The 27,338-nt window shown below is 45.7% G+C and overlaps 1 protein-coding gene across 7 annotated transcripts in view; it reads left to right on the top strand.

Moving 5' to 3' along the window:
* Septin6 (septin 6) overlaps nt 1-27,338 on the top strand; it is a 74,719-nt gene that overhangs the window by 32,091 nt on the left and 15,290 nt on the right. For all 7 annotated transcript variants that reach the window (XM_052171895.1, XM_052171892.1, XM_052171893.1 and 4 more), the window contains exons 4-7: nt 9,692-9,878; nt 14,184-14,345; nt 21,306-21,402; nt 25,627-25,795. In XM_052171895.1, coding sequence (XP_052027855.1) covers nt 9,692-9,878; nt 14,184-14,345; nt 21,306-21,402; nt 25,627-25,795 — 615 coding nt within the window. The remainder of the gene's footprint in view (nt 1-9,691; nt 9,879-14,183; nt 14,346-21,305; nt 21,403-25,626; nt 25,796-27,338) is intronic.

Genomic DNA, 27,338 nt, shown 5'->3' with positions numbered 1-27,338 from the left:
CAGAGAGTTGTGATTACTGATAAAGCAGGAAGCATGCATACATAGATTGTTTGTATAGCTGAAAGGAAATTTAAAAGGATGGTGTTTTAAAAGAGGAAATAGATAAAGTAGGTGTAGACAGTGGATTTAAAAAGCTGGGGAATGAGATAAGGCAGTGTGCAAAGGGAGATAAGGAAGGCAGGGGCAGTTCTTTAGGATAGGAGAAATTATGAAGGCTTAAACAGGAACTGAAAGTTATAGGATAGAGAAGAGGGGGTAGACTTGACTTGAGAGAGAATCCACCAAATTTAGGATCCAAGTGGGTGTGAAGGATCTTGTTCAGTTTATCAACTGCTTAATGTTTACAGTGTGCCAGGAACAGTGTGAGAGTCTAGAAACATTGCATTTATTTATTTACTGTGTGCATGGGAGGACGGTGTTGTGTAACAAGACTTTTCCTGGGGAGACATAGCACACATGTCTACTTACCCCAGATAAGAAGCCCATGACAAAGTATGGATACCACCGAAGTCCAACATTGTGAAACAATGAGTTTTACTGGGGTTGCTAGCAGGAATATGGGTGAAGAGTTCCTTACAGGGGCAGAAGTGACTCGAGGACAGTTGCCTCCCCAAAGCCCACCCCAACATGGGTGACACCTTACAAAAACGGGGAACTTGGAGTACACTACACAGTCTTCAGGCAGTTCAACAGGTTGGGGAGTGTCTTTTCCAAATGACTGGGTTGGTTTAACCCTCTTCCATGCTGCTTGGCCTATTTCTGCTTCCAGGGAGCTGGTGTGGTCTGAAAGTATTCTTTGCAGCTTGGCTTATCTGACGGTTGGTGAGACGGAGAGTGACTCTTGGTCATCTTTATTGCTTACTTGGAAGGGAGGAGCCTAAGTGAGTCTCAGTCAGTTTCAGGAACTTCCTGAAGATATTTTGAGATGTTTAGCCTTCTGGCTTAAGGGAATTTCCTTTCAGTATAGAAATGTTTCTGTTTCTGAGGAAATCGCTACACAATCACAGCTGTGTTAGGCAGCTGGTGCCATGGTGTGTGCCTGGACGTCAGAGACAACCTGTAGGAGTTGGCTCTCTCCTTCCACCATGTGGGACCAGAGCATCAAACTCAGGTGGTCAGGGTCAGCAGCGAATGACTCTCTCCTCTGACGCATCCTGCTAGAATATAAAGCACAGTGGGTAAGGAGCATTCATCTTGGTGGAGGGGAAGAATGTGAACGCATAAATGAGGTTAAGTCAGTATCATATAGGAGGGGTTCAGAGCGTAGAAACAAGAAGGAATAACAACTGGCCAAACCTTGCTGTGAGAGTCCAGAATGCAGATTGATAAGCAGGGTGAGCAGGCAGTCAGAAAAGGCTGGGCTTAGGCTTGAAGTTGTCAAGGATAAGTACAAGTTAGCCACCCTGAACGTAGCTAGTATTCGGTATGTATTTGATGAATGAATGCTTGAGCTATATACATTAGTAGGGAAAAATAAGAGAATATCCAAAGGGTCTCATCACTTGAGAACAAAAGTATCCATTAGATGTATTAACTAGGATGCTGCTGACATGGAGTAGAAAATAGTCTACAGTGAGTTGGAGAATCAATTAGAACTTTTTTTTAAAAAAAGCTAAAAAAGGTTGTTCTTTTCAAGAAACTTCTATTTGAATCTGAGTACGGTGGTACATGGCAGTAATCCCAGCACTTGGTAGATAGAAGTAGACAGATCAAAAGTTCAGGGCCCTAGGGCTAGAAATATGGTTCAGTAGTTAGTGTACATGCTGCTTTTCCAGAGGACAGAGTTAAAATTCCCAGCACATATGTCAGGTAGGCCATAAGCACCTGTAATGATGAGTCCAAGGAACCTGATACCTCTAGCCTCCTCAGACATTCATATTCATGTGCACATATCAACCCCACATATACATGTGATTAAAAAGTGAATATATGATTAAAGCTCAGGGGATGAGGATGTATAAGCTTTGTGGCCTCCTGTCTATTGGTAAAGTAAGCTGCCAAACTATCATCTGACTGATGGGGTCAAGAATCATAGCCTGAGCTATCAAATGAAAAATGAATATTGAGGTTGGAGAGATGGCCCAGCAGTTAAGAGCACCGAGGTTCAATTGTTAGCACCCACAGAGCATCCCATAACCATCTGTAATTCCAGTACTAGAGAATGTGATGGCCAGGCAGTGGTGGCGCACGCCTTTAATTCCAGCACTTGGGAGGCAGAGGCAGGTAGATTTCTGAGTTTGAGGCCAGCCGGGTCTACAGAGTGAGTTCCAGGACAGCCAGGGCTACACAAAGAGACCCTGTCTCGAAAAAAACCGAGAGAGAGAGAGAGAGAGAGAGAGAGAGAGAGAGAGAGAGAGAGAGAGAGTATGATGCCCTGTTCTGGCCCTCTGAGGGCACTGCATCCAAATGATACACACATGTGAATGCAGCTCAAACACCCATATACATAAAAACCATACATATATTACATTTTTGTCATATTCTTTTCCCTACCCCAAGTCTTCCCAGAATCTACCCACCTCCTTACTCACTCAAATACAAGTTCTTTCTCTCAAAATAGAGAAAAAACAACACAAACAAGAAAACAAACCTCAAATCAGAGACAAAATAAATCACTGAATCATAACAACAACAACAACAAAACACATGAAGTCTGTTTTGTGTTCATCGATGCCTCCTGAGCATAGGGCCTACCTGGGAATATGGGTGATATAGCCGGTGATATAGCCACTGGCAATCTATTGGAGAACACTGATTTTCCCCTCGCAGCAGGTATCAACTGCAAATAGCTTCTTGGTTGGGGGTGGGACTTTGCATTCCCCCTTCTTGGTGTTGGAATTTTGTCTAGCTTGAACTTGTACACGTCTTTTGTGTGCTGTCACAGTCTCTGTGAGTTCCTATGTGCATCGGCACTGTTGTGTCCAGAAGATGCTGTTTCCTTGGAGTCACCCATCACCTCTGGCTCCTACGGTCTTTCCATCTCTTCTTTTACACAGATCCCTAAGCCTAGAAGGGAAGGGTTTGGTAAAGACATCCCACTTAGGGCTGAGTGCTCCAAGGTCCCTCACTGTTTATGTTGTCCAGTTGTGGGTCCCTGTATTAATAACCATCTACTGCAAAAAATAAAATAAAATAAAAATTCAAGGTCATTCTCTGCTATATAGTGGTCTGGAATGATCAATGAGAGAATAGTGGCGAATGAGCCAACCAAGGCCAAGCAGGGGGTATTAAATTACTCTGAAGATTTGGATGAAGTTAGAGGGCTTTGTATGGAGCAGAGGAAAGCCCAAGAGAGGTCCTGTATGAATGTATATTTTGACATGGGCATGGCCAGGTCAAAGATATCCCAAGGTCTTTGGACCTGTAGGATACTTGGAAAAAGCTTTTACCCATATGATTCAGACTCGAGAGAAACGACAAATCTCCTTTTATGGTTTATCAGTGTGTACAAAGACTAGTAACTACAGACCCCTCCTCCCAAATATTTATAGCCGGAGACTGCTCAGCTCCAGAGACCTCCTGTAGAGACTAGCTAGCCCTTGCTCCTGTGCTGTACCTAATAAATACACTGAGGTTCCAGTTGGTGGGGATACAGGTAGCAGAGCCCAACATGATCTCAGGTTCACTGTATGTGTGTGTCCTTTCTTTATTCCCTTGCCAGGATTCTGGGACCCAGCACACATGGGAGTTGTCAAGCCATGAATTTATGAAAGTGTCAAGAACCACAGTTTCGTATTTGCATTCAACCAACATTAACAGCAATGAAGTAGTCAGAACTGCAATGTATTCAGTTTTTACTTTACTAGGCCAGTAGGGTGGAAGGACAAGGCAGGAATGGAGCTGAAGATGTTGATAAGAATGTTTCATGATGGGCGTAGTACTGTACTCATCTGGAGTCCCAGCTATTAGAAAGGCTGAAGCAGGGAAATTGCTTGAACCAAAGTTCAAGACCAGTCTGGCTAACATAGAAAGACCCTGTCTCATAAAACGAAAATGTAGTTCAGTTGACCAGTCATATGATTCTGCTTTGGCAGAGAAGGAGCTGAGACCACGAAGACCTTGGTATCCTGTGAAATGAGGAAAGGAACCAGACTGCTGAGCATTCTGAGGAGACAACTCATGCTTAGGAATATCAAAGACATAAGGCAGCTAGTAGACACCAGATTGTGGTCAGAGAGTTGCGTGTTACAGGAGGAATTCTTGGGAGGGAGCCAAAGTTATGAAGTCAAAGCAGTCACAGCATTTGGAGACTGGAAAATTGATGAGTTGTTAGCAGATACATTGGAATTGGCTAGAGTGGGGAGAAAGATTGAGCCAGGTACCACTGAAGGAAGACAGTAGGTCTCCAAAGAAAAGAGGCTTTGCATTGGCAAGAAGGAAGGGCTATCCAGAGCGATTGTCTGGAAGAGCTTCATGTTGGCCTACTTTATCTCACCTCAATGTGTGTGGGTTGTTGGGAAAAGCAACATATCCTGGAGATGGCTGCTGGGTGATAGTGTCTCCAGGGGAGAATTAGGTTTCAGTCAGGTGAACAGGTTAATGACAGATGCCAGTACTTCTCAGACTTTAGTATGTACCCAAACCACTGAGGCTCTTGACCAAGCTCATTAAGAGGAATGATCCAGTGGCATCTAATACAGCGACAAACACTGCCACCTCTGTCTGTCGTTCAGCCATCACCTCTGCACAGTTCCCACACATTTGCTTCATCCCCTTACTTACTGGGCAAGTAAGTCTCCGTTCCCTGCTCACCTCAGCTTCCGGGTAACACTATTATTTTATGGCTCTGTAAATTTCACTGGTCCAGGTGCCACATATAAATGAAATCCCATAGACTTTGTCTGTACACGAGTGTCTTCCTCCCCTCCAGCCCTCCCTCTCTTTTCAGTGTTGGGGATGGATCCCAGAGCCTCACCTGTGTTAGGAAGGTTGCATTAGAATTTATCACTGAAGCTCTTTCTTGTCTGGCTAGTCCACAGTCTCTGTACCCAGGCATCAGTTGATAGACATGTGAGCTGCTTCTGTTGTGTAGCTGTGCTTAATAGTTTCTTCTCTCCCCATACATTTTACCTCCCCAGCTTTCTTGGTTTTGGTTTGTTTTTTGAGACAGAGTTTCTCTGTGTAGCCCTGGCTGTCATGAAATTCACTATATAGATAGATGAGGCTGACCTCGAACTCAGAGAGATCCTCCTTCCTCTGCTTCCTGAGTGCTGGGATTAAAGGGGTGCCCCACCACTGCCCGGCCAGCTCCTCACCTTTCTTCCTTGCTTAAACTTGTCAGGCTGGCTTCTGCCTTAAGAGCATCAGTACAGACTGTTGCTTGGACTGGCCACTCCTGGATCTCACCGTGGCTTGCTGGTGATGCGCCTCCTTGCAGCTCTGATGCTGAACCTGCAGAGAAGCCATCCTTGGTAATGGTATCAAAGTAGCTGAACTCCTAGTACTTTGTATTCAGTACTCCATTGTAATGTCTCCATAGTGCATCTTACTACCAGAAACGAAGGAGTATTTAGACCATTGTGCCATCTAGACCATTTAGTACTGTGCTGTAGACCATGGCCTCATTCTCAAAATAACTTCTGAATCCCTAAAATGTATCAACTGTATGAAAAATATAGTTATGAAAATATTTTTAAATTATGATTTAGTAACCCATATGCTTCTCTGTTAAGTTCCAAAATAATGATATCTATTTGCAGGCTTAATAATTACTAGAATAAGCCAGGCAGTGGTGGCGCATGCGTTTAATCCCAGCACTTGGGAGGCAGAGGCAGGCAGATTTCTGAGTTCGAGGCCAGCCTGGTCTACAGAGTGAGTTCCAGGACAGCCAGGGCTACACAAAGAAACCCTATCTTAAAAAAACAAAAACAAAAACAAAAACAAAAAAAAACAAAAAAATTACCAGTATACAGAAACTATGATGGTTGTAGATGCTATTTTGACATATGTACAACCACTGAAATAGGAAAGAAAAATATGAGTGATCTTTACTGCACAGAAAAATCACAAGTGCCACAGCTAATACTATTGATTATTGTCTCATTTTATAATTGAAGAAACTGGAACATTTCAGTTAGAGATGTATTTTGCTCCTGTGTAAGTTTGTGGAGTCACTAAATTCTATCCATAGGTTCCTTGGAGGTCTGTAGGCTCCATGATTAGAACAGTATGGATAAAGTTGAAGAGATGGCTCAGTGATAAAGAGCACTGGCTATTCTTCCAGAGGACTCAGGTTCAATTCCCAGCACCCACCTCAGGCCTTATAACTTCAGCTCCAGGGGATCTATCACCGTCTTCTGGCCTCCATAGGTACCAGACAAGCATGTGGTGCATGGACATACATGCAGGCGAAACACCTTTACATGTTAGAAAAGAATTGCGTGAATGGTCTGTAAAAGTCTCAAGCATATTGCCTTAAAGGGGAAAAGATTAATTGCAGTGATGAGGAAGAGTAGAATCTGCCAAAGAAGCAAGTGCTAGAAGAAAGCTGTCTTCTGCAGCCCTCCATGGAACTAGTGGGTGGGTCATACAGGAACATCCTCTTGGGAGGGGCATGAGAAAAGTCGTGCCTTAAAGAACGAAACAGATGGTTTCTTTGCCCCAGAATGGAGTTCAGTAAGGATAGGAACATGTGGTGACTAGATAGCCACTGAGGGCAGATCCGCCATGGGGGCAAGGGGGGGGGGGAGACTCAGAGAGCATGTGGGAACCTTTTTGTATGCCAGACAGCAGGCCAGACACTGGCAATACAAAGCTGACTGAGACAAGGATGAGTCACCCATCTTTCAGATCTCATTAAACCCAATCCTGGTGGCAATTTGGCTGCTCTGTGCACTTCTTCAGAGACTCTGAGGGCCAGAGGCAGCGGGAATAAGATGAACATGGGGTTTTAGGTATTCAAGAGGAAGGAAGCTGAGGGGGAAAAAAAATCTGCTCTTCTGTTTCCCCTGCCCCTTCGTGTGGAGCAAAAACTGAAGTAAAAGAGAAGTTATGTAATAGAAGACAGAAAAGCCATGTCCTGATCCTATCATTCAAGCCAGCTACCCATCTAAAAATTAGCCACGTCTGTGGGATGCATCCGCTACTCTCACGATGAATTCTTCAGGAGCCTTCTAAGACTCTGTGCTACCTGAGGGATCATTTGTGCTTCAACACGGTCTCAGCTGGGGAGGGGGGGAATCAAAGAAAGAAAGAATGAATGATATATTTAGATTTTTTTTTCCTTTGGGGTACCAGAGAAACCCTGCACCTGGGCCTCTTCCTGTCCTCTGTTGTCAGGATAAAGGATGCTGTGTTCTTTTTTTAAATGCTGTGTCTTCCTCGCTCCTTGGGGGCTCTTTCACAAAGGCTCACACGTAGGGAGCTGCTGCAGGTGGGAGGTGTTGGCTGGGCTCATGGTTCCCTTTGATCATTCTCTTCTCTGAAACCTCCCTGCCCTGCGCCGACAGAATGAATCTCTTCCTCCCTGAAGGAAGAAGCAGCATCTCCAGTGGAGAGGCCACATGCAAACTGAGGCGATGAGAAGCGAATAGGGCTGAGCCTGAAATGACCTACTTAGAGCAAAAAGATGATGTTGGGGTCATGGGTGAAGCAGAGGCCTGCTGGCAAGATGGCTCAGTGGGTGAAGATGTTTGCCACTAAGCCTGTGTCCTGAGGCCCATCCCTGGCTCTCTCCCGTGACTTGTCCTCTGATTGCCACACTTATGCTGTGGCACACACACCTACACACATACTCAGTAAATAAGTATATTTAAGAAGGAAGGAAGGAAGGAAGGAAGGAAGGAAGGAAGGAAGGAAGGAAGGAAGGAAGGAAGGGAGGAAGGGACTGCCAGGGCAATTGGGGTAGCTTCAGTAAAGACGGGGCAAGGAAGAAAGGTATTTCCAGGAAGATCCAGCACAGAAAGGAAGAGTGAGCTGGCTCTTCTTTTTTTCTTTAAGTTTTAAAAAATTAGCATATATTAATCATCTACGATAATGGGTTTTATTATGACACTTTTGTGCATAATACAAAATACAGTATATTTTTTATTAGATCCACTCCCCATTACCCTCTCTGGTCCCCTTCCTATCAATCTCCTCCTCTCCCCGAGTAACCCCTCTTTTACTTTTATTTATATAAATAGAGGTATTTCTTTGTGTGTCCATATGTGCATGTGTGCATGTGTATGCATACCGTGTTGCATGTGCAAAGGTCAGAGGGCAACTTGGAGAGAAAAACTGGAGAGAAGCCCTCTAGTTTTCTGTTTCCATCATGTAGGCTCTGAGAATCAAACTCAGGCCCTCAGGCTTGATGGCAGATGCCCTCACCCACGGGGGTGGGGGGGGGGTGAGGGGGGGATGGGGGTGAGGGGGGTAGGGATGGGGGGGCGCAGCTCCCTCTTCTGCTTCCATGCCTTTGTATATGTGCACAGGCAAATAAGTGTAATTAAGGTTACTTATAGGAGCATGGTGTAAGGGATTAGTTATACAAGCATGGGCAACTCACCAGTGGGTACACTACTGAAGAAAATTCTTTCACTCCCTTAGCAATACTAACTGCCTATAGAGTCACTATAAACAGTGGACTCACTATGGTTTAGGAGGCCTTGGTGAATCAGATGTGGTGGTACACATATTTAATTCTGGTGTTCAGGAAGTTGAGGCAGGAGGTTCATGAGTTTGAGACCAACCTAAGCTACATAATGAGTTCCACACCAGCTTTGGTGATGTAGCAAGACATTGTCTCAAAAATAAATAGATTAAGTTGTGTGCATGGTGGTGGGTGCCTTTCTTCCTGGCACAGGGGAGGTAGAGACAGACAGATCTCTGTGAGTTTGGGACCAGCCTGGTGTAGATAGCAAGTTCCAGGACTGCTAAGGCTATAATGAGACCCTGTATCAAAAATGAATGAATGAATGAATGAACAAATGAATGAATGAATGAATGAATATGTCTTGTTGAGTCATGGAGGCTGCCTAGGGAAGCTTTGCATGGACACTCACTGAGCTGGGGTTCCTCTGTAGATGATATGGGGGAAGTATCTTTATCAAATTTTGTCTGGGTGCTTAGATGAGAAAAACATGTGTCTGTGGAGGTTGCTAATCGGGTGTTCTACTCATTGCTGCAAGAATGAGCAAAGACCCCACAGCACTGTGACATAATATCCCCCAGTGGATCACAGAGAGGTCTTGTGTACACAGCTCTGGTCCAAAAGCATGGTGTGAGGAGATGCAGGAAGCCTCCAATGAGCTTAGACCGAGGGCCTAATACGGGTGAATGTCGTCCCAACTACAGATCCTACCAGTGGCTTCCACATTGCCTCGGGGCCCATGGATCTGAGGGAACAGCAACTCCTGGGAAGCAGCAGTGAGCGAGCAATGCCGTGTATATGTGCATTTACACTGCTGGGTCACAGGAGGGATTTAGGGCATACATAGAGAAGGCTTAGGAAGGAGGTAGGCGTTAAACCGAGCCCCAGGGCATGCAAATGCAGAATTAAAACCAAGAAAGAAAAATGGTCATTCCAAGCTGAAAAAATAAGTTGGGCTCATGTGTGCACCAAGAAGTCAACCAAAGCTGACAGCAGCAGGAGAGATGGAGAAGCCACAGTAGATGAGGAAGGGTTCGGTTACACGGGACACTTTGCATTTCTAACTAGGACTGACTGTCAAAACCCAAGCATCTGAAGCCATTTCTCTTCTCTCTGCTCTAGCTACAAGCCCATCGTGGAATTCATTGATGCTCAGTTTGAGGCCTACCTGCAGGAGGAGCTGAAGATCCGGAGAGTACTGCACTCCTACCATGACTCCCGAATCCATGTCTGCTTGTATTTCATTGCCCCGACAGGACATTCGCTTAAGTCTCTGGACCTAGTAACCATGAAGAAGCTGGATAGTAAGGTATGAGGCAGGAGCTGGGGCTCCGCAAGATGGACTCGTACTCATCCAATACACAGTGCCTCCTGGATTCCAGTAGAGGTTTTATGGAATCCTAGTCCAATCCTTTGTTACTTTCCTCTATATTACAAATCCTGTGTTTGGGTCATTGGATTCCTAGTATTAGGGATGGATTTGTCCTGAGTGCTCTCCCACACTATCTGGAAATACAGATGGATACAAGCAAGATGGCTATTCAAGGCTAAGGCTGTTGACTTTGGCAATGGATGGTTCTCTTTCCTTAAAAACGTAGATTTCTTTTATTTTGTGCTTTCAAGTATTTTACCTGTATGTATGCACACTTGGTGCTGAAGGAGTTCAGAAGATGTCGAATTCCCTAGAACTGGTGTTAGAGATGGTTGTGAGCCAGCAAGGAACTGCTGGAAACCAAACCTGGGTCTTCTGCAAGAGCAACGAATGCTCTGAACTGCTAAACCTAAATTCACCGCCATAACAACAAAGCAAATCGAACATTGAATTCTTTTATTTATTTATTTATTTATTTATTTATTTATTTATTTATTCACTCATTCATTCATTCATTGTAATGTATTTACATTTCAAGTGTTATCACCTTACCAAGTTTCCCCCTCTCCTGGAAACTCCCATCCCATCCCCCCTCCCCTGCTTCTATGTGGATGTTCCTCCACCCACCCACCCCCACCTCCCCACCCTCAATTCCCCTACACTGAGGCATCTATCGGGCCTTCATAGGACCAAGGGCCTCTCCTCCCATTGATGCCTGACAAGGCCATCCTCTGCTACATATGCGGCTGGAGCCATGAGTCCCTCCATGTGTACTCCTTGGTTGGAGGCTTAGTCCCTGGGAGCTCTGGGGGTCTGGTTGGTTGATATTATTGTTCTTCCTATGAAGTTTCAAACCCCTTCAGCTCCTTCAATCCTTTAACTCCTCCATTGGGAACTCCACACTCAGTCCAGTGGTTGGCTGCAATCATCCGACTCTGTATTTGTAAGGCTCTGGCAGGGCCTCTCAGGAGACAGCTATATCAGAAACATTGAATTCTTTAAAAAGCCTAATTACTATGGTTTTTCTTTCCAAACATTTGGCATGCATCAGGCACATGTTACTTCATATTTCTTGTCCACTTGTATATGGATTATATATTGTTCATATGTACGTATGCATGTTTGCACGCATGCGAGTACATGTGTATAGGTGCATATGCGTGTGACTGCTTGTACATGTGGAGACTGAAGATTGGCATCAGAATCCTTCCATCATCTCCCTTTCACCTTGTTCATTGAGGCAGAGTCTCAGCCACGCCAGAATTCAGCCATATGGCTACTCTTGCTAAGCTAGCTTGCTCTGGGACTCCTCTGTCTCTGCCTTCTGAGGCTGAATTATAGGCAGACTGTCACGCCCACCTGATGTGTTTGTGGGTTCTCAGGATCCTAATGCACAAAAGCTTAGTCAGGTGGAACATGTTCCTTTTTGTTTGTTTAACAAAAAACGGTTTTATTCTATTTTTGTAATTTTTAAATTTTTATTTGTTTGTTTGTTTATTTATTTGGGTTTTTTTTTTTCCGAGACAGGGCTTCTCTGTGTAGCCCTGGCTGTCCTGGAACTCACTGTGTAGACCAGGCTGGCCTTGAACTCAGAAATCTTCCTGCCTCTGTCTCCCAAGTGCTGGGATTAAAGGCGTGCGCCATCACGGCCGCTGAGCATTCAGTCCTAAATGAGATGTCTTCATCAGACTAGTTCTCCCAGGACTTAGAGATCTATGTGTAAGAGGAGGTAGAAAGACTGAATGCTCCAAATCTCACTTTCTACAAATTTTCCAGTTGTGGGTCTCTGTGTTAGTTCTCATCTACTCTAAGAAGAAGCCTCTCTGATGAATGTTGAACAAGGCACTGATCTATGAGTATAGCAGAATGTTGTCAGGAGTCATTTTATGCAATATTCTTTGAGCAGACCTGTAATATTTGGGTTTCCCCCGGGCCCACGCCCTATCCAGTCTCTCTAGATGGCACTTGGTTACTTCCACAATGGTTGTGCCACTCTTACACTAGCATCTCACTCAGGCTGGTGACCACCGTAGGTTGCAGGGTTTGTAGCTGGCTGCGTGATTGTCCTTCTCCTTTGGTAGTGTACAAAGTATATTCCAGTACCGTGAGCACTAGTCAGTGGGGGTGAAAGCTCTCATTAGGCATGCGCAGCTTCTCAGTGTTCGATGGAAATGTGGAAGTGTTGTCTCTTAGCAATAGGGACTGGGCCCTGTTTTTGTTCTTCTGATAATCTAGTGAAGCCAGGTACTCTTAGTCACATTTTACGCCTGAGCTCACTCAGGCGTGGAGAGGCAAATTGCTTGTTCAAGGTCAGACAACTTGTAAGGAAGCTGAGATTTGGCTTCAGCTCTCCAACTGCAACTTATTTCAGTATACAAAAGCCTCATTTACATGGAGTCATTTGGTAGCATAGCCATTATAAAAACTGAATGTCAGCTATAATCAGAATAAGAGTAGTTTCTCCATTTTTGCAGCAATGAGCTCACTGCTCATGAATAATAAGCTACTCCTGAAATGTCCTCATGCCCAGCATGCCACAGTATAGGGCAGCAGTGAGCCATATGGTGGGCAGTCTGGCGGGTGGGCTGCATTAAGTAAGCAGTTTTTGGCTTATGTTTATTGTGTACCAACGAGGACTTGGATGAAAAGATGACAAGGAGATTTAGATTTGTCTGTGGTTATGCCTTGGCAAAGATTCTGATCTCTTTACACACACACACACACACACACACACACACACACACAAAGACTTCAAAGAAGATAACTGCAAGACCTAGTCTTGGACCAGCAGCCTAAGCTATGTGCTATGAACCTTTGGGGGACTTGGAAAGTTCAAAAGAGACAGGACCTCCTCGGCTCCAGAGCTTCCCATGCTCTCCTTTCAGAGCCCCAGGCCTGAGTAGCATTTATGCCTCCCAATAGGGTCTCCGAGCAAGAATGACTCCATTCTAGGCAGGAATATGAGATTTAGTGTGCTCTGTCCCCACAAGCCATGCCCATGACAGATTCCTTTACCTTTGGCAATAAACGCTTTCTCCCATCCTAGAGGGATTTCACGGATCATGGATCAGACAGGTTGAACTTTGACCTTGCACTGGGCCTTTCTCATGCTATCTGAAATCAGGCATTCACACCTGCTTTCTTTACCCAGAAACAAATCCTCCAACTCAAACATTAGTAACTTGTGTGGTGTGGGGTGGGCTAGGGGGTACGGGGTGGTGAGACAGGATCTTGTAAAACTTTAAAGCTACCTTCAACCCACTATATAATTGAAGATGACACTGCATTGATCGTCCTGCCTCCACCTCTCCAGTGCTGGGATTATAGATGGAGCTGAGGCTGGAACTAAGCTAGCATCCTACCAACTGAGCTCTTTGCCCAGCCCCAGTCTACCATTTCTGCATAAGTTTCATGTCAGATTGGTAACACTGCTTCTTCTGTGCTTAATTAGCTGTTCCAAGTGAGAGAGCTACATGTCCATTGTCACCAAGTTCTGTCCCTGCTTCTTTTTTCTGATACCCCCCATGTGGATCCATGTTATATGTGGCTGGGGGAAGCCTAGGTTTAATGGTTTGGGACAACTTACTGTTACCAACAAATGTTACTGACAAATCCACCCGTCACCTTGTCAACCACAAATTCCCTGTCGTCTTTTTTCTTTGAATCACTCTAGGGGTAACCTTGATTCCAAGGTAGATAGCTCATAGTTGTTCCTAGCTTTGGGATAAAGCTGATTTGGGTTTGAATGTTAGTTCAGCTATCATTTGCCCTGTGGCCTTAGAGAAGTTACTTAACCTCTGTGTGGTTCAATTTCACATTGGTAAAACACTAGTAAAACCCCTCTGGGAAAGTTATTGTTAAGATTAATTACAGTAGCCGGGTGGTGGTGGCGGCGGCGCACGCCTTTAATCCCAGCACTTGGGAGGCAGAGGCTGGCGGATTTCTGAGTTCAAGGCCAGCCTGATCTACAGAGTGAGTTCCAGGACAGCCAGGGCTACACAGAGTAACCCTGTCTCGAATAAAAACCAAAAAAAAAAAAAAAAAAAAAAAGATTAATTACAGTAGCCATAGCCAGTGGCCAACACATAGTAGGTACTCATTATTTTTTATCATATTGTTTGGCCAAAGGTGGAGAGTACAGTTTGCTGAGTTTTCCCTCTGGGAACTAATGGGAGGAGCCCTAGGTTATGCAGTTGTCAGTTGCTAGTCAACAGTTACCCACTTTGTTCCTCTTTCTCCTAGGTGAACATCATTCCCATCATTGCCAAATCAGATGCCATTTCTAAGAGTGAGCTGGCAAAGTTCAAGATCAAAATCACCAGTGAACTTGTGAGCAATGGAGTCCAGATCTATCAGTTCCCCACAGACGATGAGTCGGTGGCTGAGATCAATGGGACCATGAACGTGAGTGGGAGCACGGGGTTCACCTTTCTAGTCCTGTGTTCTTATGATCAGTCTTTGACGGGAAGCCGTGAAGTATGTTCATCACCCATCTTCGTGTGGTAACTCTTCATTACCCCAGTCTCAGGCATTGAGGGCAGAGGATCCAGAGCCTAAATAGCTTCTGTTTCTTCTGATGGCTGCTGCAAAGCCGCAACACAGATCAGTAACCAGGGAAAGGGAAAAGGCTGACTCTAGGCTGAGTGACAAACTGGGGATTCATACCTCTCCTGCTCCCCTCCTCTTCCTCCTTTGTGGCTCATGTATGTGTTCAGGTATATGTTCATGTGTGTGGAGATGTGTGGAAACATGAGGCTGATGTTGAGGGTCTTTCTCAGTCACTCTCCATCCATTGTATTTATTGTGGTAGAGTCTCATGCTGAGACCAGAGCTCAACAATACCTCATAGTCTCTGCTGGCCATCAGGCCCTTGGGCCCCCCTGCCTCTGCCTTGTAAGCACTACGATTATAGGTAGGTGTTGTACTTGGCCAACTTTTGTGTGAGTGCTGAGGATCTGAACTCAGGTCCTTGAGATTAGCAGGCAAGTGCTTTATCCACTGTGCTATCCCCCCAACCCTCTAACCACCTTTTCAACAGCCTTCATATCTAAGCTAGATATGTGGGGAAAAGACATACATTGTTGCTGATCCCAATGATGCTATAACGGTGGGTCCAGCAAAAGACATAAAGGCTGAAAAAGTTGGTTGGCCTCAGAGAATGGGCTGTTGTCCAAGAATTAATCCCTGTTGTCAAGGAGGGACAATGAAAAATAGCCTCCAATTTTGCTGGCAACCACAAGTGATTTGGAAAGAAAAGATTTTATTTATTTTTATTTTATGTGTATGTGTGTTTTGCCTGTGTGTAAGTAGACCGTGTGTGTGTGTGTGTGTGTGTGTGTGTGTGTGTGTGTGTGTGTGTGTGCAGTCTGCAGGGAGGCCAGAACCCCTGTGACTAGAGTTACAGATGGTTGTGAGCTGCCTTATGGGTGCTGAGAAACTGGGTCCTCTGCAAGGGCAGCAAGTGTTCTGAAAAACTGAGCCCCAGTGGTGTTGTTTTTAAGCATCAAGGTTCTGCTTTACCGTATTAAGTATGAATGAATTTATAAAACGAGTCTTCTTTCACCCCCACCCCCAGAGGAATGAGTAAGAAAGAAGGCAGAGTCACTCTGAACACTTCCCCTGCTTCTTTACAATGTGTCGCTGCTGTTGCTGTGAAAGCTTCAATGTTGTGATTTCCAGGAGACAGCTAATAGCTTTCAGCAAGCCTCTGCTCCGGGAACAGATTTCTTTTTTCTCTATTGAGAGGCATCAGTTTTTCCTAATGACATAATGTCAGGGGACAGCCAAACTCAGGAAAGTCTTGTAATAAAAGCCATTTTTAGCAAACTTTTCCTGCTGGTGGTGCCCTCTAAGTTATCATTACAGCATCAGCTGCCACCTCCTATGAATTGGCCAACGAATTAGCATAGCCAGGCAGCAAGTCACTGTCTAGTCTGATGCCCTGCCCATCAGCACAGCCCACCCAAGACAGGTTTATTAGCAGAAGCCCTTCATCTGCCTTGACAAATCTGACTTCAGTGACTCAAGTCTTCATGCCTTGTGGTAGGTGGAGTTGTGTTCCCCGTGGCCTGCAGTGGGTATGGATAAAAATTACAAAACACAAGATAGTGCCGTCTTCTGTAGGAGTCAGGGCATCTGGATGGAAATGAGAGACAGTTAGGACAAGAAAATCGGAAAAGGTGCCCAGCCTGCAGAGAAACCGGAAGTGCTTTCTGGGTGTGGCTTGCAGTGATGTCTGGAAGCATCTACTCGCCTCAGGACCTTAGTCCCTGTAGACAGCTTCTGAACCCAATTTTCCCTGAGTCACCAAGCAGTGTCCATACTCGTAGATTGGTTTGCTAGGAACAAATAGGCCTGGTAAGTTCTCAGCAATATGAAGGTGTCTCATTTTTGTCACTACATTATGGGTTAAGAGTGACAATCACCCTTGCTCTGTTCTCCTCTCAAATCTGGCTTCCTGTTCAGCCCAGGGCTGCTCCAGCCTCAGCGTTGGAAGCTTGCCAGTGCTGTGAAACAACAGTTCTCAAGCACGCTGCGGTGGCAGAGGAGAGCGTGTGAGTCCCACGATACATAACGGTCCGTAGCTCATCACTGTTTCACTTTGAACAACTAAATTAAAAGCTAGATGTGGCAGTGCATGCCTGTGATCTCAGTACTGAGGCAGGAGGATTACATGTTTGAGTGTGGACTAGGCTACATTTAACAAGACCTTGCCTTCAAAAGAAAAGTAAGCTAAATCACATGGGTTCAGGGTCGAGTAGTATCGCTCGGTATTCATTCCCTTGCATTCCATCACGCTCTTTTGAATAGGAAGGGAAGAGAAGGGGTGCCTTACAGCTAAGATGCCTGGACTTGGGCATATCTGTGGTGGGAAGCCTTTGTGTTCTGTATGCTGATTGGGAAACAGGAAGGAGGAGTCACTGCGATAAGAAACACAGGAGTGCTTTGCCCACCTGCCACCACTCCAACTGTATCAAAGTCTGTAGAGAAACCATACATGGGCACCACCCCAGATGGGGAGGGGGTTTTGGGTGCTGTGAAGACTAGGTACCTGCCTTTCGATTCTAAATATGGTTCCGGATCCCCAGTCCTGCCTGCTGCACAGCCAGTTGTCATGGGAAATTGAAGAGGCAGAAGGTTTGTTTGTTTGTTTGTTTGTTTGTTTGTTTGTTTGTTTTAGATAATTTGAGAAGACTATGCATCTGCCTTGTCATTCCCAAATAAAAGATACTTGTGGGGGACATGGCTGTCCTTGCCCCTGGCTTTTGGGTGGCTCTAGAAAACCTTATTTCAGATTGTGGTGGTGCACACCTTTAATCCCAGAACTTGGGAGGCAGAAGCAGGCAGATTTCTGAGTTCAAGGCCAGCCTGGTCTACTGAGTTCCAGGATAGCCAAGGCTACGCAGAGAAACCCTGTCTTGAAAAAACAAAAGAAAGAAAAAGAAAAGAAAAAATAACGTTATCTTCAACAATAGAGAGCTGGAGGACAGCCTGAACTACATAAGACCCTGTTTCAAAAAATAAATAAATAGGGGACTGGAGAGATGGCTCAGCGGTTAAGAACACTGACTACTCTTCTGAAGGTCCTGAGTTCAAATCCCAGCAACCACAAGGTGGATCACAACCATCTATCACGAGAGCTGATGCCCTCTTCTGGGATGTCTGAAGACAGCTACAGTGAACTTACATATAATAATAAATAAATAAATCTTTAAAAAATATGAAAGTAAATAAATAATAACAAAATTGTAATGCTATTCTTAGAATAACTCAAACTGTAGCTAGGGGTTAAAGAATAGGCCCAGAACTGTATTAAGCCTAGTTAATTGGCCATTTGTTGGGCACTGGGTTTGATTCCCACAGTAAGGGCACATGGTTGGCAAACTGGATCACAGGGAGGCTATAGGCTTAAACCTGTCTTCTCCCTTGACTCAGCAATGGTACCCCCATTGTTTCCATGTACTTTTGTTGGGATGACCAATGAAATTTGAGGGAATTAGGTGACAGTCTTCTTTAGCCACTAGCCTGAAATGGGGGCAAGTAGAACCAGCCTCATAACCAGGAAACTCTGTGAACCCTGGGAAGAAACCAAGGCCAGTCAGTATACATCACCAGAAAAGATCCTGGTGGAATTTTATAGCCCAAAAGGGAAACAAACAAACAAACTAGAAAACCACCCTTCCGATCTTCAAAGCATAATCCATTTGGTTGTACAAGGATAGCAAGTGGAGCAAGGGGAGTCCAAGGTAGACATGAGGCCAGGAAGGTAATGCTTTGATTTCAAAGTGTTGCCCATGTGATAGGGTTAGGAGATAGAGCCTTGCAGGGCCTGATGGTGCAGCCCTGTAATCTCAGCCACCCTGCAGGCTGAGGCAAGAGGATCACAGCACAAGCTGAAGATGTGCTTAGACTCCAGAGTGGGTTCCCAGCCTGGGCAGCTTAGCGAGACCCTGTCTCAAAACAAAAACTAAAATATAAGGCTGGGGATATATAACTCAGTGGTAGAGCATGTGCCTGACATGTGCAAAGCCCTGAGTTCAGTTCCCAGGATTGATGACTTTTAAGATGAAGGGGGCTAGAGAAATGACTCGGAGGCTATGAGCACATATACTCTTCCAGAGGATCTTCTTTTGGTTTTGGTTTTGTTTGTGTGTGTGTGTGGTGTGGTTTTTTTTTGTTTTTTATTTTTGTTTTTTTTTTGTTTGTTTTTGTTTTTGTTTGGTTTTTTGGATTTGGCTTTTTTGAGACAGGGTTTCTCTGTATAACCCTGGCTGTCCTGGAACTCACTCTGTAGACCAGGCTGGCCTCAGACTCAGAAATCCGCCTGCCTCTGCCTCCCGAGTGCTGGGATTACAGGCGTGCGCCACCACTGCCCGGCTCTTCCAGGATCTTAGTCCTGTTCCCAATAGCCACATAGGGTGGGTGACTCACAAGCTCCTGTAACTCCAGCTCCAGGGGATTTCACCCTTTCTTCTGGCCTCTGTACACCTGCCCTCACATGCACACACCAACATACAGATGTACACAATTAAAAATAAATCTCTTTTCAAAAGAAGAGAGATTGGGGGTGGGGATCCAGGTAGTGGTGGCACAGCATGCCTTTAATTCCCAGCACTCAGGAGGCAGAGGCAGAGGCAGAGACACATGGATCTCGGTGAGTTCAAGACCAGTCTGTTCCACAAAGTGAGTTCCAGGACAGCCAGGGCTACACAGAGGAACCATGTCTCAAAACAAACAAACAAAATCAAAAAAACAAAAATGAAGGAGTCAGCGTCAGGGAGGGGGAGATTGGGCTTTTATGGTTAGATAAGCCATAAGGGCTGCTCCCTCGCTAATAGGATTGAGGGTCTTTATAAAAGAGGCTTCGTGCAGAATTTAGCTAGCTTGATTGTCCGCCTTCTGCAATGGGAAGATGTAACAAGAAAACTCTCCTCAGACACCCAAATGTGCTACTGCTTTGAGCTCAGATGTTCAGCCCCTGGAACTGTGGAAAGAAACTCCACTTACGTTCTTTACAAATTACTTAGCCTCAGGTGTCTTTGTAGTTGTACAAAATGGACTAATCAGTGAATCTGGGGCTAGACTCCCAAGACAAGCCCCAGACTGTGTGTTGTAATAGCACTCTGCACCTGGAAGATCTCGTATCTGCGGTCCCTCATCTGACGTTTAGGTAGAATTACACAAGGTCGCTGGAAGAGCTCGTATCTTGGTGTCCCTCATTAGACACTTAGGTACAATTGCACAAGGTCCCTTTATCAATCTGCTCATCTTGTGTCAGCAGGGGCCTTGTCTGGCAACAATTAAGAGTCTCTTCCCTGGAGCCACATAGATGAAATGCCACTTGACAGCTTCCTGCAGGAACCTAAAATAGGGAGGGTGGAGGAGAAATCTGATCTCCATTTTGAGACGTATCATGGATAGGACCTGGTAGTGTGATTGAAAGTTAAAACTCTTCTCCATCTTGCCTGATTCTATTCTGGTTGTCATAGCCATGTGTCTTTCAAGAACAGCTGACTTGCAGTGACCCCGGAGCCTGCTGTGCTTAGTTGACTTCTAGCAGATGCTGTTTATTTAGTCAGGACACAGAATATAGACCGCCCTAGGTGGCTTGGGAAGGCTGGTGGCTTCCCTGCTTCCTGCAAAGACCTAGCCTAGGAGTTCAGTACAGGCATGACTCCTTTAAGCACCCTGTCCTAGCTCCCTCCGATAACATATAAGGCCCTTGGAAATGATGTTTGCCTGTACTTTCCAGAAACATTTTTGATGCCAGTTACAGAGAAGTGTGCTGTGGGAGGTTCTGGGAGGCCTCAAAATTCAGTTTGGTGTGGGCTGTGCATTCAGGAATAGTCACAGAGCTAGAGGAATCAAATGACAGGACTTTGCGGGAGAGAGGAAGCGAGTGACCCTATCATTCTGACGGTGTCCCTTGATGATAAAATAACAGGTCTAAGGGAAGACTGGCATTTCCTATGCCTTTATTTTCTTGGTATTTTCTTTCTTTTCTTCTTGAGCCTAGAGAAGTGCCTCCCACTTCACACACGGTCCCTCCCCCATCACTTTAGAACTGAGAGCCCAGCATGCAAGCGGATGATGATACGACATGGTTTTCCGTCTCACCTCCTCCCTCAGTCTAGCCCTGTGAAGTCACTGCCCCTCATTTCTCCTTCGAACACCAAGCTCACGCATCTTCCATCCTGTACCCTAGGCTATTCAAGGAGTATTATGAAGCACCGACTATTTGCCCTTGGTCACATACTGCCTAACAGGATATCGAGTATGTAATTTAGGCTTCCTCAACAAGAGTACAAGATTCCAAAGTGCAAGGGAATGGATCTTCTACTTCTTTACGTCCCTTATAGTGCTCCATCAGAACTTGCGGGTGGAGACGTGGTGACTCGCCCTCCAGGTTCATGGGGTCAGTGAGCTCTTGCCTCTGCAAGAATAACAACAGTCCATCTTAGTGGTTTTAGACTGTGCTATCATACTCTAGGAAAACAGTAGTGATGCCAGCAGCTGTACACAACCCCTTCTGATGCTTACCTACCCTCAGCCCTCAGTCACCGGAACTGTGGCTATAGGATGCTAGACCATATATCTGCTCATGTTCCTGCTCTGTTCCCTATGCGTTAGACCATGCCATTGTTATCTGTTATGGTAAATTCCAGAGCAGGGAGGCAAGAACGGGGCCCCTTATCCCTGCACAGCTGTGGAGCTCTGGAGCTTAATGGATGCGTCTCGATGCTGACACAGTGAGTGAGGTTGCAGAGGGAGCACCCAAAGGCCTGGAGATGAGCAGCACTTGCATTGTGGGGTACTTGATGACTTTCTTCTGGAGTCCTGAGTGCTCGCTCGCCTCTGTTCCAGGCCCACCTGCCGTTTGCTGTTGTTGGCAGCACAGAAGAAGTGAAGATAGGCAACAAGATGATGCGGGCGCGGCAGTATCCTTGGGGGACCGTGCAGGGTGAGTCTCCCGCAGACAGGCTGTGCTCAGAGAGCCCCTCCTCTGTGTTTCTGCTGGTCCCTGCCATGCCTGATATGGCAAGTCCCTAGCTTGTCCCCAGCCTCTACTACTTAGTTTAGGTTTCCAACAGCCATAGGGGGTCACTAGCAGCAAGCTCTGGCCCCATGCCTGGATTCTATGATGTGAGCAGACTTCCTTTGTCTCTGATGAAGAAAGTACTCCCTTGTAACTACTTCCAAACACAACAAAAGACACATGGATTTGGCACAGCATAAAAAGGACTATGCAAGTGAGTGTGTCCCTAGGAGAGGCACAATAATGTTCAAAATGGATAACGATTATGATAAATTATGACAAACAATGAGGTGCCCATAAAAATAGAGTGGATAATTTGTTAAATGGTCATATCATGGGATCTTAGACAGAGGTGAAAATGAATGAATTATAGCTACATCTGCGTGACTGGATCTTAGAAACATAACACTGAGCTAAATAAAATCACACAAGCCTGCGTATGATATGAATTCCAGAACTAAGCTAAAATAACATGATATATATTTTTATGAATTCATGCGCAAGGAATGAATGATAAAACAGTTTTAAAACACACACATACACACACACACACCGAGAGCTGGAACAATGGCTCAGGTAATAAGCACCTGTTATTCTTGCAGAGGACCTGAACTCCATTCCAAGTACCCACTTCACAGGGGTCACTTCCGCTTTTATCTCCAGCTCTATGGAATCAGAACCTTCTTGTGGCTTCTGCAGGCATCCCACGTAAACACACACACACACACACACACACAACTCAATATATAAATTTTAAAAAGTCTTTAAAAACAGGACTAGTGTGATGGCTTGTCAGGGAGGGAGGGGTAAAGGCATTTTCCTCCAAGCCTGCTGGCCTGAGTTTGATCCCCACAGGCCACACAGTGGAAGGAAAGAGCGGACATCTGAAGGTTGTCCTCTGACCTTTACACGAATTCACACATACACACCCACACCCTGTCACACTTAAAATAAATTAAAATTAAAAAATACACATATCAGTGATAAACCCAAAGGCAGGATAGTGCTGCTGGTTCATTGCCAGAGGAGAAAGGGACTCAATAGAGAGAGGGGTGTGATACCAAAAAGAGGCCAGCAGGGCCTTCCAAGATACTGGCAGCATTACCTTCAGTTTTGGATGTATTTAAAAATTTAAAACTTCTTTAAATTGCACGTAACTATTTCATGGATGTATATATTTATATATTCATATCCAAACATATATGCTTATTTCATAATTTTAAAGAATCAGAAATATATTTACATCCATTCATTACAGGGTTTTTGGTAGTGTGCCTAAGACATATTATGCTATGCTGTGCTGTGCTATGCTGTGCTATGCTATGCTACGCTATGCTATGCTATCCCATGCTATGGTATGCAGTTCAGTAGATCGTACAAGCTCTAGGACACTGCAGTGGGCAGAAGTTTAGGGACCTGCGTTTGTAGCTATAAACTGCTATAGCTGGCAGTTCCTCTGTAAAGTCATCCCAACCCTTGGGCAAATAATAGAGAGTGGGCACCCAAGAAGAATGGCATATATCCGTAAGTCCAGCACTAGGAGGAGTGGAGGGGGACACTGGGATGAGAGGGTCGTGGGTTCAAAGGCAGCCCTGGACAGTGTTTCAGAAAAGCAAAGGTGAGAGCTGTCCACCTCACTCACAAAGGCCAGAATGATTCAAGGCACAGCAAAGGCCCGCTGACAGTAGCCGGATTTCATTCCTCTTTCTTTTGTGGTGCTGAGGACGGACCTGAGGGCCTCATGCATGCTAGATGAATGCTCTATCGTTGAGTTCCATTCCCATAGGTAAGAGAAGATGGTCAGAGCTGCACTAAGTTTTGTGCTTCCCTGTCATTTGGACCTGGGGGTGTTACAGCTGGGGCACTGGCAAGTGTCTTCTAGCCCAAGAGTCACACCTTTGGAGTCTGAGGCCTGACAGACAGGAACCTGAGACGGAAGGAGACAAACCAGCAGACAGAGTTCCAATGACGTCCATGCCCAACTTAGACTGCCCTGCTCTTAACCCAAACTGTTCTTTTGGAGGTGTGGTAGTGGTTTGGGGGGGGGTTGTTTTGTTTTGTTTTCACTCCTGAGTTGACTATTCTTTTTGAGTGAAGAAGCAGTTGAATGCTGCTTGGGACCCTTAAAGAAGACTTAGAATTATTCCTTCTTTCACCACCCCCTCACTTGTTAAATAGGACTTCATGTAGCCCAAGTTGGTCTTGTATTCACTATGTAGCTGAGGCTAGCCTTGGATTCCTGACTCTCCTGAGTCAACGTCCTAAGTGCCGAAAGTACAGGAATACACTCTCATGCCTGGTTCTGGAATGATTCCTGCTGACCAGAGATCATGGTCCAGAGTTGAAGAAGCAGAGACATATAGCTTGGTCCTGACAGGTTACTTTGCTGATGCAGCTTTTATTACTAGTTTATGTTCTGTGGTAACAGTTCTCAACCTGTGGGTCGCAACCCTCTGGGGGATCAAATGACCTTTTCACAGAGATCACATCTCAGATATCCTACATATCAGATATTTACATTACAATTCATAACAGTAGCAAAATTACAATTATGAAATATCAATGAAATAATTTCATGGTTGGGGGGGGTCACCACAACATGAGGGACTGTGTTAAAGACAGCATTAAGAAGGTTAGGGACTGCCAGGTGGTGGTGGCGCATGCCTATAATCCCAGCACTCTAGGAGGCAGAGGCAGGCGGATTTCTGAGTTCGAGGCCAGCCTGGTCTACAGAGTGAGTTCCAGGACAGCCAGGGCTATACAGAGAAACCCTGTCTCTAAAAAAAAAATTTTTTTAAAAATTCAAAAAGAAGGAGGAGGAGGAGGTGGCTAGGGACCACTGTTCTAAGGCAATAGGTAGGGTTCATGTAAGGACTTAAGCAGAAGGAGTACACAGACCACCCTGGACTTTGGACAAATACTTCTGATGACCATATCTGACCATCTGTGATGCTACAACTGTGCTCGACCCTGTCATTCCAGAACCCCTCCTCTCTGCTCCTACTGTCCTCTTCCAGACCCTTAGAGGATCTTGGCTAACTTCTCTGTTCATCATCTCAAACACCACCACCCTCCTGGACGTGGGCAAACACTACCATCCAACAGGGTGGAGACAGACCTGGAGCCATCCTGACAGAGCTCTGCTTGTGGCATTGCTCTAGCCAGAAGTCCACGTTGCTGTGACTTAGTCCACATCCCAAACATTCTTGCTCACCATCCGAAAGGAACACCTTTGTCCTCAAGGCAAAGAAATGGCACACACTTTCTCCAGTTTAGGATTACAGTGTTCATGCCATTATCCACCCTTGGCAAAACACCTCTTTGGAAGCGTCTATTTCTTACATGGACCACACTGGAGGTCTGCCCCTCCTTGTCCCCACCACCGATTGCTACCCTGGTTCTTTTCCCTTGCTCTTTGGAGACTCTGTCTATGGTCTTTCCCCTGCACTATCTGGTTCTGAAGCCTGACTCTGCAACCTGCCCTCCATATGACCTTACCTAGCCTTCTGGAGGTCTGGTAGGGATTAGGTTCTATTATCTACCTGATAAATTCTGTTCTTCCTTCCAGAGTCATCCAAGAGGTTGTGTCCATGGGGATGCCTACAGTCTCCTGGGAGTTTGTAGGTCTCCCTCTTCTGGGCTTTTACTGCACTGCAACCATACCTTCACGTTTGTAACTTTGGCTTTGTGTTGTATTGTTTTGTTTACATGTGCTTTCCCACTAAACTGTGGGTTCCTGACAGCATAGGCCCAAGACTTCATTTCTTAATTCTTAGGGCCACACATAATACTGGGAACTGAGATTCCACAAATACTTATTGGGTGGCTGGATAGACAGATGTGTGTCTGTCTGCGAAGCAGTGCAAAGCACATGTTCCTGTGGAAGTCCGCTCGGTGAACTGGTGTTGAGGCATTAATGCAAGTTCTTAGATAGTTTCACAGTAGTAAAGTTTTTACTGTTGCCTTTTCATAATTTTTCATTCCCAGTGTTCACAGGAAATAGAATTGGGAGGTTAAATTTGTAGGCACCATATAAACAGGCTGCAAAGCAATGCCACCCTTAGACATTTTACTTCTCACTTCATCCATTTCTTCCTCTGCCCACCTTCCTTTCAATATGCATCCAATGCCCCAATGCCCTCTCTGCAGTTGAAAATGAGGCCCACTGTGACTTTGTGAAGCTGCGAGAAATGCTGATTCGGGTCAACATGGAGGATCTGAGGGAGCAGACCCACGCCCGGCACTATGAATTGTACCGCCGCTGTAAGCTGGAGGAGATGGGCTTCAAGGACACCGACCCTGACAGCAAACCATTCAGGTACCTCTTCTGCCAGGTCAGGTCAGCCTGCTCTAGCTCCGGAAGCCTTTCCCTGAAGAATCAGTAGGGGAAGCGAGGCGTGGAGGTTAGCTAGAGAGAGAGCCCAAAGTAACTCCTAGATCACTGGTGCTGCTTGAGTGTTCTCTCGCTATATATCTATCTGCACAGCTGCCAGAACAGCTGCCGCCCTCCTTAGAAACACAGACGAGATGGGGGCCAGGAGAAACCACTGCGCTGATTGGTCACTCACTGCTTCAGCCCCTTCCTCCCTCCCTCCCATGTATAGCTGCTGACCTGAGCCCTGCTTACATAGTAAACTCAGTGCTGGGTCTTTGTTCTACTGGGTGGCAGTTAGGAGCTGCCCTCTGTTCCCACTTTCTTCATGTGGTTCTAGCATTGCTTAAGAGAGCTTCCCAATACGCTCTTCCCCCATCTTCCCCGTTCTTAAAAGCAGATAGGAAAAAGTCAAGGCCTAATGGTGTGTGCCTGGAATCCCAGCACTGGAGAGGCAGAAGCAGAAAAATGGCCATGAGTTTGTGGACAGCCTGGGGTACCTAGCAAGTACAACACCATAACTACATAGCAAGAACATTCGTTTTAAAAAGAAGAAGAAGAAGAAAAGGGGAGAGCTGGGTATGTGATTTGATAGGAGACTGTTTGCCTAGCATGCACAAGCTATGAGTTCGTCCCTAACACCAAATAAATAGATAGGAAAATACAAAAAAACAACAAAGATGCAGTCACTTGGCTTGGATAGGTGACCAGCAAAATGCTCTCTCCCTTCCCCCACTGCCTTAGCATTTCAGCGTGAGTTTTGTTTTGACCACTGACGATGAATAATCACTGGTGTCTTCCTCAAATCAGAATCTAAAGTGCTTTTCATTATGCAGGTGGGAGCCATAGACCAGCGAAAGCATCTGCTCTGTATATATAATATGCGTCATTATCCCTGCATTTTTTGAATTACCATGTGTTGCCCTTTACTGGGGCTCTATCTCCTTTCAGGAAATGTCAGACATCCATGAGCAAGCCCTGGCGGGGGTGGGGGCGGGGGTGGAGGGGTGCATATCTGTGGGAGGAAAATGCTTTCAAATGGCCCCTGGGATCCCACAGAACCCGTTTATAGCAGAAGGGGCTCAGGACACGTATAAGCAGGCCGTTGGTGGCATGGCTGCTTTGGGAATGGCAGCTTTCCTGCCGCCGTGGACTGGCAGGTTAGGGCTCCTGCTGTGGAAGGGGCGGAGTTTGTCTCTGATGAAAGCTGCTGTTTCTCTCCTTCACCTCGGCAGCTGCATTCCGAAGGACGCGTGCCTCTACCTGGCCTCTTAGACCTGGCCTTTCCTCTCCTCCCCCCTTAATATCTGTTCCTGCCTCTTCACCCTCTTCACGCTCTTCCACCAACCCCTGTCCACCTTGCTTGTAAATGCTCCCCACTAACAAAGCACTTTTTTTTTTTAGCCCCACTCTTTCTTGCCAGTTCCTCACCTGTCAAGAGGTTTGTGTCTGACAGGAAGGAAACATTTCTGTAGCTCCTGTTCCTCTT

This window comes from Apodemus sylvaticus, chromosome X (assembly GCF_947179515.1).
Source record: "Apodemus sylvaticus chromosome X, mApoSyl1.1, whole genome shotgun sequence".
NCBI lineage: Eukaryota > Metazoa > Chordata > Mammalia > Rodentia > Muridae > Apodemus > Apodemus sylvaticus.
Note: the sequence above shows the minus strand (reverse complement) of the source record. Positions and strands in the feature narration are given on the sequence as shown.